Raw genomic sequence first — 13,867 nt, forward strand, 5'->3', positions numbered from 1 at the left:
TGTGTTCGTCTGCAGCAGGCAGCTTATCTGCAGTGTGTGATGTTCGCATAAATGGTTGAAGCCGCTCCAACAGGAGGCAGCTGTGTGGCACTAACATAGGCCTGCATTCTGTCCAAGTGTTCTCGGCACTGACGGACCAGATCACATGTCCACATGAGAATAAGAACACCGCATATGGGAGGGATAATATTTTGGCTGGATAAGGAGCCTGTGTTTGAAGAAAGGTGTTTCTGCTGGCTGCTGCAGAAACACACAACCCTTCAAAATGTCTAAATAATGACCATATACATCTGACTTTAATAGAGATTAAAGACTGTGCAAGGCCGAGTAAATTGGAACCAAAAGGTCTAAGCTTTCCAAGCTGGTTGTGAGAATGAGATTTAAATATGGTTTTACCAAGATGTTGGAACTGCCTTCAACCAAGTTGTTAACCAGAAATATTTGGGATGCTCTCTGAGGTTGATTTCACAGCAGATTCCACAACTATGTGCGGCAGTGTGGAGTGTGCTGCAGTTTGTCCTCAACAAAACAAGTTAGAAGCACTTTATATTCCTTTTTCACTTTGTGATAGCATGAGAAGAACAACAAGGAGCTAAGGATGGAACCTTGGGGAACACCACAAGTGGGATGGGTGATTAATTAGGAGACGTTACTCATGAGCACTGAAAACAAAATGTTTGAAAAAAAGATGTAAAGCATGCCACAGCAGTGTCCTTGGTGTGCATCCCGTTTTCAAGGTGATGCAGATGAATTCGCTATACCATCGACGGTATAATAAGGCTATAGCATGAGTAACACGCCTTGTTGAAATGTACAAATTTATGATTATGAAAGTGCCTCTCAAAAATGTGTGATAAAAAATTATATTTGGAAATAGGTTACTTAAGAGGGTGATGCACTGCTTCATGCTTCAGGCAAGAGAGAACTCAGCAGTGCAGCGTGACCAGCATTTTGAAATACTTCTTTGACAAATCTGGCAAGAATAAAACCAGGAAAAAGAAAATCAATGAATGCTTTTATCATGTAATGTTATAAAGCAGAAAACTATATATAAAAAAAACATGTGCTTGAATGTAACATTCAATACAGTGGAGCTTTTAACATTATTTTGTTGCCATGTTTATAGAAACTGGCAATATTATGCAGAAATGCAGTGGAACAGTGCATTGCATTGCAGACAGGTATCTCATGTTGTGACAGTCAATCCCATTAAGAAACCCTATTAACACAATTCAACAAGTCTCCTTTCACTGCATCAATTCTAGCAGGAGCATCAATAATAGTCCAATAATGGCAACAATATGAAAGAGAAATAAATAAAATGCAAATACAAAACGTGTTATTACTTGAATACGCCTGCCAGATTGCCACGGTGTTGCAGATTTGAAATCTGATTGCTTTAACAGGTTCATTGCCATTTATCTAAAGGTACATGTGCACGACGGCCCTGACGGCCCACCAATGCACAAAGGTGTTCTCTTCAATTATTTCCTGTAATAAGAACTTTCCGAACCTGCAACTTCATCCTGCCTTGTTCAGAGGAACTGAGTGTGGACACAAGTCAAAGCCAATTCAGTCAAACAAACACAAGCTTTGTAAGCTGTTGCAGGTGTGTTGTGTTTGTCACATTCTTTAAGGGGGGGGGGGGGGCTGGCTGACGCATCAGTATGTGCAAACAGCTGACAGATCTTAAGAGGATTTCTCAGCATGTCAGTAAATGGGGCAAATGAATCGTCACGCGGTGGCAGCCTCTCCCACCCTCTTGTTACAATGCTCCAGGTGAATCAGGCTGTGCTAACAAAAGGCAGCATACAGTCCCTCGGAATAATTTCCACTCTGCAATATACCAGGCTGTGAGCGTGAAAGTGTGTCCGCCACCGAGTGAAATGTGAAGAGTCACCTGTCTCATGGCATGAACCACGGTCTGAGGAGGGAAATGAAAGGTGCCTAAAGCAGAAAGATCTCTTCGACCTGTCTTTTTCTGATGAAATATTCAGGCACGGTAATGAGACAGCAGTAAATAAAGATTACGTAAGCTTAGCTGGAAGCCCACAAGGTGGATCTGCACAGCGGACAAAGGCGGAGAGGAGTAGTGGCATGTGTGCGGAATGCGGGCCAAGTTACGTAACATTTTGGAAGTACAGACGCGTTGAAAAATGACAGCTGGAATTTTATTGGTCTGCTTCTAATTAGACTCTGCCTCAGCGGCCATGTGTTGAGCAAAACAACAGCAAAGACTAGGGTGACACAACCTGCACGGAAAACAGAGCAGTTGAAACTTAAAGCTCTGTAAAAGGCTGCTCAGAGGTATAAGATGAAGTCTTGTTCCAGCCTCTGAAATGATTTGTAAATCACTGATACCACAGAGACTGTTCCTTTATAGTAATCAATTCTATTAGCCTACTTTTTTTTTATTTTGAATGTGATGCTTAATAATATGGTCAGAACAGTTCATTCATAAAATTGTAAATCTTTAGTAATTTACCTACACTATTAGGCTACATGTAATTTACAATTAATTGTTCGTAATTTACTTAGCGGCATTTTATTTGTTTTTGTGACGTTAGAAGCCTTTGAAAGGAAGCCAGTGAACAATGAGAGGATGCTGCTGCTGCTCAGACCTCATGCCAGCAGTGGTTGACTGTGACTCTTTACGCTTGTTTGTCCAGGAAGTGTTTGTGGTATGTTCATTGTATGGGAATAAACACGCGGTTAGTCTTCACCTCGTCTCTGTCTCAAGCCCCACTCCTTTAATCCGGCTGCTACCGGTCTTCCTGACAATTTGCACGCGTATGATGGGCTAATGTAGTGCTGGTTGGTGTTGCACTGCATGAATGCGAATGCAAACGCTGGAGCCGTCTACACTGGCAGTCCTGTAAAGGTGACAATTAGTCTCTATTCATATGAATGACAAGGCTGTGGCTTAAATTGGTCTGAGTTACAGCAAATTGTGTTGTTTTTACCTACAAGAAAAGTCATGCTCAATGGTTAATGATACAGTAGTGTACTGTAATGGCAATGTCCCTGGTATTTATTGCATGTTGTTCCTCCTTCTTATTTCCTGTGTGTATGTGCACTTAAACTAACTAAAAGGGCCAAAAATACCCACCCAAAAGAGTAAAGAGAGACCCTTAAAACTGAAAGTGTTCACTATCTGGGGAGTATGAATGTGCTGAATAACTGTGATGACAGTTTTCCAAAGTGCTTGATGTCTCTGTGTTGAGTGGACAGTTGACAGTGAATGGCAGTTGTACGGTCTTTTCTTACGACTGAGGAAATGGACATTGAAAGCACAACCGTCCATTTCAAAATGACCGGAGAGTGTACACTCAGCAGGAAGCGCGCGCGAGCGTGGTCGGGTCTGTTCGAGTTGATTGATGACTGTGTGAACTTCTAATCTGATCCCCGGTCTGTGTGAGCTGGAGGGTGTTAACGGTACAGTCCTCAGAACTGAGGACAGGATACGGTGATAAGAGGAGAGAGGGGAACCACTCCCTGCTTGCCTCCATTTCCTGAGAAGAGCCTGGCCGTCTGCCACTGTGACCCTCCCCCCAACCCCAAACTTACCCAGCTACTTACACACTTACCTCAACTACTCAGTGTTACCTGGCAGACACACGTTCTGCAAAGCAATTTTACACAACACAGGGAAAATGGTTTCAGCAATGACAGAATAATTTACAATTTAACCAATAGTTTTGTTCAAGAAATTAGGCCATTTATTTATTTCATTATGTTGCATTTCAGTAGAGGATGTGGTGTTGTATGGCCGTGAGGTAGCACCAAAATGCAGGCACAAAGGAAGGCAGGAGCAGGAAACAAAAGTGAAAACTTACAAAATCTGGAACAAAAAGAACTGCAGGGTAAGAGCGAGGCTAAAACTCAGGAAGCAAGGAAACACGAGGAGTAGAACGGAAACACGAGGGGACATAAACAAGCGGGAAACTCAGAGGTAACGCCAACAGGCATAACTCAATGGACGTAGCTCAACGGGGGTAACTCCAAAGACGACTTTACAGGGAACAAAGAGAAAGACGGGACTATATATACACACACACGCAGGCTAAGTGATAAACAAGACACAGGTGAAACTACTGAGGGAGGAGCTGAACCGACAATCAGAGGGGAGAAACACATTAAGTAATGCAAGAAACAAAACACCAAGGAGGAAACTTTCGTAACAGAAAACACAAAGAAAACCAAGCAGGATTACAACGGTGGTAGTGAAACACTATATCACGACAGGACCAGGTGGAAGTCCTTGAGAGACGATTCATTCGATTCATCACCAACTGTGACATGACCAACAACATTCAATGGAAAACCTGTTTGGAAGCTTAGCTGTGCACGCTAGCAAACACTCAGTATACAGTATAAGTGAAATTGGCAGTCTTTGGTCTGACTGTGGGACTGTGTATGTTCTCCCTGTGTCTGCGTGGGTTCTCTCCGGGTACACTGCCTTCCTCCCACTGTCCAAAGACATGCTCGTTAGGTTAGAATTTTGAATCTTCCTTATTGAGCAACAGCCAGAAGTACCTGTGAGGATACTGACTAACTGAAGAACAGGAAGCCTGCAAGACAAGTTCCAACCAGCTCCTGTTATTGTGCAGCAATTGCCCTCCAGTATTCTGTTTTAGGAACTGACATGGCCCAGAGTGCACTTGGTTCCTCCCTAATGGTGTCTCATGCTGCTAAATGCCAAACCCAACCGTGAAATTCAGTGAAGTCTTGAAGGAGTCCCCAAAGAAACGTCGCTTTTGCATTAGTATGATATTCTGTGCAACTTCTTACATGTTGAGTACTATAATTAACAGTATGTTTACTATTTTGGCTATGATTTACTGGACAACTTTTACTTTGCAAAGGTGTATCAATATCATTACATTTTTTGACCGAAACCCTTAATCTTAAATGTAGATATTGTATTATATAATGTGTATATACACAGTACATTATTTTATTATTGATATATCATCATATTATAGGCCAGTGATAATATGCCACTTGTGATAGACTGTTGACTTGTCCAGGGTGTACCTCACCTCTTACCTAATGACAGCTGGGATAGGCTCCAGTCCACTCAACCCTCTCTCCAAAACAGGATAATCTTAAAATAATAAAATTCTTTATTTATCCCACACAGGGGGTGGATGGATGTACTGTATATTAAGTTACAGTGCACTAGTCTAAATTAAAGCAGAGGTTGCACAATAAGCCCACATTTATTACGTAAGCCTAAACTATAGAGCCTATAGAGAAGTTGCCAGTAGTGCGCTACATCTCAGTTGTTCCTCACTTTTGGTTAGAGCCCAGGATAAGGCGTCCCAGCCGAGACTGTGTGCACGTCCAGGAACTTAGATATGGATGATTGGGAACAAGTATCCCTGTAAGCCCACCCTGTCAAAGTGCTTAAACATTGTGGTCACCCTGTGGCCAAGGGCCAATCGGATGAGGGAGAAGCTTAACCTGGGCGACACTCAGCTTTGCGTAATGGAAAATATTCAGTGCAACTGGGCAGGCAGCCCAGGAAGGATGCTGCAGATGCAGGAAGGCCAGCGTGTCTTCACAGTTCTGCTCTAATGACGGTTTCCAGTTTTCCATGTTTCATTTTACTTTTGTGACACAAATATATATGAATGCATTCACTCATGCGTGCACCAACAGTAGCCTGGGAATTTACAAGTGGCATAAACAACTCCTCATTTGCAGTTCTTTTTAAGGTTGTTGGATTCAGCCGAGCATGCTGGGAGGCCATTCTGTCCTCATATTTTATTATCTCCAAAAGGACTGCAACATGCGCCAGTTTCACCTCCATTATAAACCAGCTTGAAACGTGTTTGTGACACGTGATTAGCCTGCAGTCCCACACCAGAAACCCCAAACAGAGGGAGAGAGTCCAAAGAGTGAGTCTGTGTGTTTGTGCCTGGTATTGTTGTAAGCAGGCTAAGTCTGACTTCCTGAAAACACACTCAACGCGGAAATCAGACCTGGCAGTCCACCACAACACAAACACAGACAGTATTTAACCCAGACAATAAAACAATATTTATATGCTCTGTTCAAAATGTTAGCTGTTAAGGTTAGCTCTGTATTATTGTAAGCATGTAGTAGCCTTACTTCATTCACCAAGACCCATGAATCATATGGGCTGTCTTGTAAATGTGCTCTGTACAGGGCTTATATTTCCAAGTGGTATCTAGTAGTTATACTATTGGAGAATAATGACTGTAATGTTAACTGTTAATGATAACTTATCAACTTTTTGCTATGATATTTGGCAAAGGTGCGTATTTTTTTAGTTAATTTTGATATTTCAAACACAAATCCCAAATTAGTCTATTTTCACACAGCATAACCTAAGTTGTTACACTGATACCATTAAGGGACAAAAGTGTCCTCTTCAAAAACACCATATAAATAGCACATATTTTTTCAACTTTTTTGTTGTTTTTTACATAAATCTTTTCAGTGCTCGTCATGAACACCAAATGTTTCATTATTTTTTTAGAATTTGAACGATTTATATGTGTATAGTTTGTGATGGCGTCACAGATTTTTCTTAAAAAACAACAACAAATATTTTCAGTAATTTGAATGCGAAGTGGATTTTCCTCAGGGGAATTATTATAGTACAGCGTTGGATATGTCAGTGATTAGTAACAACATTGATTTTGATGAATTATTTATGTCACATTTTCAAAAATAGTCACTAACCCTCATACCTTGCTTTAAAACAGTCACATTGTTACCATTAAGGGACAAAAGTGTCCACTTCAAAAATGTCATAAAATAGCATGTTTTATGTTAATGAATTTTAATATTCATTTTTTTTCGTTTTGTTTTTTACATAATTCTTTCAATCAACTTCAGTCCAAACCATAAAAACCAAATGTTAAAAAAAGATTATTATTTTTTTTTTTATGGCGTATCTGAAGAGGACACTTTCATCCCTTAACAGTAACAACGTGACTATTTTAAAGCAGGGTATGAGGGTCTAGTTTTCAGCACCAGTATATTACACCTGTCACCTACATGACAGGTGTAATATACTGCACATGATCAGGACTCGTGCAGTTAGAGCTGGTTAGAGCTAGTTAGATTTCTGAACTTATTTATAGATATTATGCAGTTATCATCATTTTGTAATCCTGACATCTGGCACCTGGCAATGCCACTCACCAGTCCAGACATGGCTGTAATAGTATCTAGGCATCATTGTAGATGCCAGCACACATGATCTGATGTTGTAATGGTCTTAAAAGAAGGTAACTGGTTCTCGCTGTCACTCATCACGGTGCATTTTTTGTCAGGAAGACAGAACTGCTTCTAAAAGGTTGACCCTTTGACCTCTTGGTGTCACTAAAAAGGCATATTCAGGACAAAATGTAGATTGATTTTGTTCCAGGTGTAATAAACTCCACCAGCTAATACATTTGATACGGTATTAAAATTAGTAAGTGGACCTTGAGTTAAGATATGTTTTACTGTCCTATTTTTGAGGCTAGTTTTGGAGCCTCAACTTTAATTAGGCTCAACATCTCCTTTGCTCTGCGGTGCTTTTGACCACATCATCTGTGTCCTCTATAACCCTAAAGTTGTCAGTATCAGCGGAGTCAAACAAAATGAACAACATGGATCAGACTGGATTTTAAGCTGAGAAGGTGATTTCTCTCTGGAATAGCAGCTAATGTACAGTACATAAATAACTACAGTGTTATAGTCCCTCATAAAACTCAATTTGAATATTCCCAATTACATAACGAGATCATGTTCAGTGTACAGAAAGGTTATTTGTATCGCCAGCAATAGCCAGAGGTGTCTGTGTATTCCGCTTAACCGGTGGAGCAGCATTTTCCATAAATAGATCCCTTTTATCTAATTTAACCATGACCAGTGACGAACACCTGTAAATCAAGCAGTGAAGAAGAGACTTGGACGACAGTGATATATTTGCTTGTTTGTTGCTTTATTCCAAATGAACAAAGTGGATCAAACACATAAATATGAACACCCTGCCAATCAGAGTGGGAGAGTAAAATCTGTATATGTACACATATATCAAGTAAGACGCTTCTTTTGAAGCAATATTTCATTTCTTTCAGTTTCAGAATCAGAGTTCTGTCAGAGTTCACGGGAAGGTCAGCAAAGGGACCATTAAAGTGCATTCAGACTTTGGCTCTGACTATGTGTGTCTCCAGGTAACAGTGAGGCTGGCTCTGCGCTGGGCTGTCTCCGAGGGCCGCCAGGGGACATTCCTGCTGAGCCAACTGGTATTGTCAATCAGCAGGATTACACAAGACGCTTCTACCAGTGGACACATGGAGCTGATGAAGTCACAGCTTCAAAGAGACAACAATTATCACCTTTTACAGCCACGTGGAGACGACCTGGACTGCTGATACAATCACCAGTTTTGGGATTTGCAGTGATTTGCTTTTTTTTTTTTTTTTTTTTTGGTGTATCCACTTACCCTGAATTCACTCCTATGCAAAAGCAAAGGGTCTATCTAAGGAATCATTTATCACAGTTAATAAGGTATTACACGACTCCATTAAAAAGTGACAGAATAATCACTAAAACTGATGAAAATGACTGTTACTAAGTCCATAACTGAAAAAAACTATAGATATTTCAATTTCATTGGATTGTCAAGAATAAACTAGCCATTATAATTAGCTAGCTACCATTATCACAGCTAACTATTGTTAGCTAAAGAATCTTAAATCGCTAGCACGGTCAGTGGGCCATTGTTAGCTCACTAGCTAATTTTACAAGAACAAAGTTGTAACTGAGCAAAACTGTTTAAAAAACCCTCTCAGTCCAGTAATAAAGTGTTTTAGGTCGTGAATACTTTTATGATGCAGTGTTAGCTTACCAGTTGGCCTTGTCAGCTGTTTGGATTTGTGCAGTGAAGCTGCAATCGCCAACACTGACAGTGATGTAATCAAATGGCAGGCAATACATAAAGCCCCTTTTTTTTGGTGTAGCTGATTGAATTAATAATTTCAACAAAGATCCTTGATTGCGTGATTCAATGATTCAGTATTCACTTTGTAGCTTTTGTTACACATTGCTGCTTTTGACTATTGTGCTGCCGTACTGTCACCACGCATTATTTCATTGTACAGACTACAATGACAATAAAGTGTCTTATTCCCTATTGTGTTCTTTTGACGCCGATGTCTGTGGCGCAATCGGTTATCTCTCCTTTTTTTGTCACTGTATTGTTAGATAGATGAACTTATCCAGCCATCAGTGTGACAGTCACCTTGAATCACGTACTTAAGTGAGTCACTCTTGATTTTCATGTAAACTTACAGAGATTCGGTAGAATAAAAATATAAAGACTGGTAGATACGAAGAGATGCAGCTCATATTTCAAACAAATGACATAAAACAGGCAGATGAGAGCTCATTGTCCGTCTTTGAGAGTTGAGCACAGACGTCATGGCTTGCCGCTGTGAAGCACAACACTGCACTTCCTTCAGAACGACTTGTTGCTGATTGCAGACACCCAAGCCCACGAGAAGAAAAAAAAATAAAAATCTATCCCATTGTTCTCTGTGGGAGCCAAACACTGGCCAACCTGAACAAACAGTCCAAGTGGAAGGATCATAACCAGCCAGGCAGACTTCAAAGGGGCGGCCGACAGGACAGGGATCATTGTGTCTCTTTCACAATAAACACAATGAGCCAGGAGACTGCTTGCAGCTCCGTAATTCTCATGTAGCTTTTAGATTCAGCTCACATTCCACGATTCCCACTGTTGGCACATCATCTTTTCTTCTTCTGCTGCCGCAGCATCTTTCTCCTCTTCGCGATCATGGCGTGGAGCTTCTCCAGCCCTTCCTGCAGCCCCTCGCCGATGATGGCGCAGGCGGGCTGAAGGTGCCAGGGCGTGGCGGCGTTGAGCTCGCCCAGAGCCAACATGCCCTCCATCTCAGCGAGAGTGAGTGAATTCCTCAGGTCCTGTTTGTTAGCCACCACCAGCACCGGAACGCCCTGGTTCTCCGCCAGGCGCGTGATCTTGTGGAGCTCCGTCTTGGCCTCCTCGATGCGCTCGGCATCCACAGAGTCCACCACGAACACAATGCCGTCAGCGCAGCGGGTGTAGGAGCGCCACAGAGGCCGCAGCTTCTCCTGACCGCCTACATCCCAGAAGTGGAAGGACGCCGTCCGCCGGCTACCTCCGACTGGCACTTTGATCTTCTCTGTGTTGAAACCCTTAGTCGGGACGGTGTTCACAAACTCATTAAAACGCAAGCGATAGAGCACGGTGGTCTTCCCCGCACAGTCCAGTCCGAGAATGACAATGTGAAGAGCCTGGAACGATGGGAGGCTCGGGAGGAGGGAGTGATGATCTGATAATCCGTTCCCCATCTTGGCACACACAGCAGGAAAAGTTGCCACCAGATATCCCCACGGTCGATTTCTGATCTCTGATGAGTGCAGCAGGAGCTGGGGGTAAGGGGAACAAAAACAGAATGCATAATGAGTCAAAGCACACAAAACAATGCACTCCGTTGCTTTGCAAAAGCCCCAAACACCCAACAAGTGAATGTATCGCGCCCTCCCTTTAGACTAGACATCCTCACATCATCCTGGCACTGAGAGATGAATTAGAAATAAAACAGCAGGGTGGATCGCAGCCCATTTGCACATGTAGCACCGCGGCAGCCAGCTGGGAGTTCATACGCTAATTTCTATTCACCGTGTGTTCCAGTAAACAACGGGGTGGAGGGTTTGAATTTCACTAGATTCAACTGATCAACCAGGCCTCCAGTCCTCCAGGATGATCAAAGCCCTGTGCAGACTCATGTGTACAGCTCCAGCCTCAGCAGCGGGGACTTTTCACGGTTAAAGGATCTAAATCTGAATTTAAATAACACACCCATGCGCTTCAGCGATCCAAGCCAAATTGCGCAACATCAGTCAACACTGAAACATACGCAGCCTACATCTGAGACGTTTTTCCAATAATTCGGCATGCGTGCCATCACAATTTAGCGTTTCTACTGCAACAAAATCTTTAAGAATTGGTTTACAGCGGCCGTCCCCGCCCTGCTCACCGAATGGAAGTGGATGGGAGACTCTGACAGGTGATTTGTCACGAAAAGTGGAAATTTCATTCAAATTCAGCGCTGCTTGGTGTATTGCACACGCCGATCGTTAGCGATTCAGGAAATGTATCCGCTCATAGCAAATGCAATAATTAAATCTGGGTTTACACCTGAGCAGACTCGGGCCGCTTCAGTTTTGGAGATTTTTTTAAATGGAGTCTGGCGCAGAGTTCTCTCGGTCCTATGCTAAACCAGACCTGGTTTGAATTTAATGCGCAAAGAAGAATTGCAAAATAAAAGTTTGTCTTAGCTTTATCAGGTCTAATGTAGCTGACAGATATGTCACGTCAACGTTACATGACAACGCTCAGGAATGGAAAAATGGCGTTTGTTTCATTCAGGGGAAAATTATATATTTCTTATTTGTCACTGACGTTGAATATAATTATACAGCAGTTAGCACGGTGTTTTCTACACAGAACAACATCGTTTACAGTGCCATTACAAGGGACTTACCTTCACAAAAATGCTAATCCACAACCAAGTGACAGTTGCGTCCACAGGTCCACGGTTCCCCCATCACTTTCCTTCCACATCTTCTGACAAACTGAGCTCCCACTTAAAAGGACTCCCTCTCCATTCCGCAGAGGCGCCAAGCCACATAGAATAAACATCCTCATTTCCGATTAGGATTTTCAAAATAAAGCTACGGTAAACTACCACTCTTGTTAAATTCTGAACTTAAACTTACGATATTAAGAAGTCACACGTCACAATTAGGTTAAAACAATCAGAAAACAAAAGGATGATGACGACGTGGTTATCATCCTTTTATACTGTTCTGGGAAGTCTTCAAAAGTTGTTAGAATAGACTGCATGTAACGTTTTATCATGCTGTTTCATTTGCCTTGACAATAATCAAAAATAGCCTACTTAGTATACTCAGTACGCTTTTAGTCTTTTATTGTGGCCTGTTATTTACAAGGTTCACTCCTGTTTCAAACTTCAGTGTACTGTACGTAGACTCATTGGATTATCGCAAATTTTATTTTGAAGGCGTGATGTCAAACGTCGCTGCCTAACGTTGGTTGTTTTGATGCAGTTCCATTTCGCACTCTGATTGGCGGGCGGCGAAAATCGTCTGTCACGACCACGCGCACGTCAACGCACGCCGCCAATTACTCAAACAGAAGCTACGATCACGAACAGTAGCCTAGATAAGACATCTTATAACCTTTTATTCTGACCGTTGATCTGTAATACAATATGCCTCCCTTTCCTGACTACCTTGCCTACTTTGCTATGATTTGTGACTTCATTGTCCATATATAATGAATATATGGGCTTAATACCTAGAATGATCTCCAGTTTTTAAACCTGTAATTCCTCTTGTCTCTGTGTAATGATGCTGCTGGATACTAGGTTCAAGATAATGCCGTGAATAATGTAGACATAGAAATCCAAATGAAATGTGTTGACCCGTCCCCTGGACTCACCATCATTTCCACCACATCATACAAAAAATACCACAGCAATACTCATGTGGCAGGGAATCACACGACATGACAACTGTTGTTCATGCTGGTATTAAACTGTGGCGAGATTTAAACTGTGATCAGCATATTAGAGGGTAAACAGTAACAACGAGTCTCTGACACTGATGTCATTGAACCTGTTCTAAAAGTTCTCAACCTCATTTTAGCCTTGGAAACATACTGGAATGTTGAAATGAGCATACTGCCTGTCTGCATATTCGGGTATAGTCACTAAAATTCTTTCAGCACCTCAACAAGTTGTTAGACTGGCTTTTGTTGTCCAGTCAGCTCAAAAATACCCAGAGTCTGCCACTCATTTGTGTCAGTCATTGTGACAAGGAGAGCCATCAACTGGGGAAACAGGCCGTTACACTGAAATGACTGTCAGGCAGACTGATCTAATACCACACAGTGAATGGAAGGTTATCCAATACACAGTCTGGAAGGTCAGAGGTCAAACAGGACCATACAAATGTTTAGAGCATTACATTCACTTTGGAAATACTTTGAAAAATACAAATATATATATATATATTTGGTGTAAGCTGGTTAATAAACCCAGTGACTTAATACAGAATGATCTCCAAATCAAAGTGTTGTGCTTAACCTCTACCAGCCTAGAGGTCCCTGAAGGCATCTGTCAATGAATTCATCCCTGATAATTTTTTGAAGGCTGAGCGTAGTGCATTGAGTCAACATTATTATTTATTTATCTGTGTCAAGCTTGGTAAATATACAGTTTAGATTTTTTTGTAGAGTGCTTCAATTCCCAAGTGTCCAGTGTTGTTCATTTCAGGAACTGTTACGCAATAAATGTTCTTGCAGAAATGTCCAAAAATAGAAAAAGGGCTTAAGGGATCAACAACCGACACAAAATGTCATTATGTCATTGTTGTTTGTTTTCCTGCAAATAATCGAGGTTTCACAATGACGGGCCAGCTATATCTGCACGTCCAAGATAATCTTCACTGGACCACGTATGACACCTGAAAGGTATTCCTGACAGGTGTGTGGTGGCCTCATGTGGCGGTTAATGAGGATACATTTTATTTTTTGATGATTTCTTTATGCACAACGTTTAAGGACAAAAAGAAGCAACGTTTTAATGCCTCCGTAGCCTTGCAGAACTTTACAAACTTCAAAGTTTTTATTACCTTGTTCTGCGCACCCTCTTGTGGACAAATCCAGTACTGCATTTTTGTTATTTGTAGAAGAAAATCTCCTCTTTAAAGTATAAGAAAATGATTAGGAAATTAAATTAGGAAAAAAAGT

General features: G+C 41.6%; 1 protein-coding gene across 1 annotated transcript; it reads right to left on the reverse strand.

Moving 5' to 3' along the window:
* Positions 1–8,429: 8,429 nt before the first annotated feature.
* arl4ab (ADP-ribosylation factor-like 4ab) lies at positions 8,430–11,858 on the reverse strand. The gene is made up of 2 exons (XM_084563273.1): positions 11,577–11,858; positions 8,430–10,458 (listed from the first exon to the last, which is right to left on the reverse strand). Exon 2 carries the CDS (start codon positions 10,378–10,380, stop codon positions 9,775–9,777), a length of 606 nt encoding a protein of 201 aa, XP_084419399.1. The 5' UTR covers positions 10,381–10,458; positions 11,577–11,858; the 3' UTR covers positions 8,430–9,774.
* Positions 11,859–13,867: the final 2,009 nt, after the last annotated feature.

Source organism: Chelon labrosus (assembly GCF_963514085.1).
Source record: "Chelon labrosus genome assembly, chromosome: 16".
NCBI lineage: Eukaryota > Metazoa > Chordata > Actinopteri > Mugiliformes > Mugilidae > Chelon > Chelon labrosus.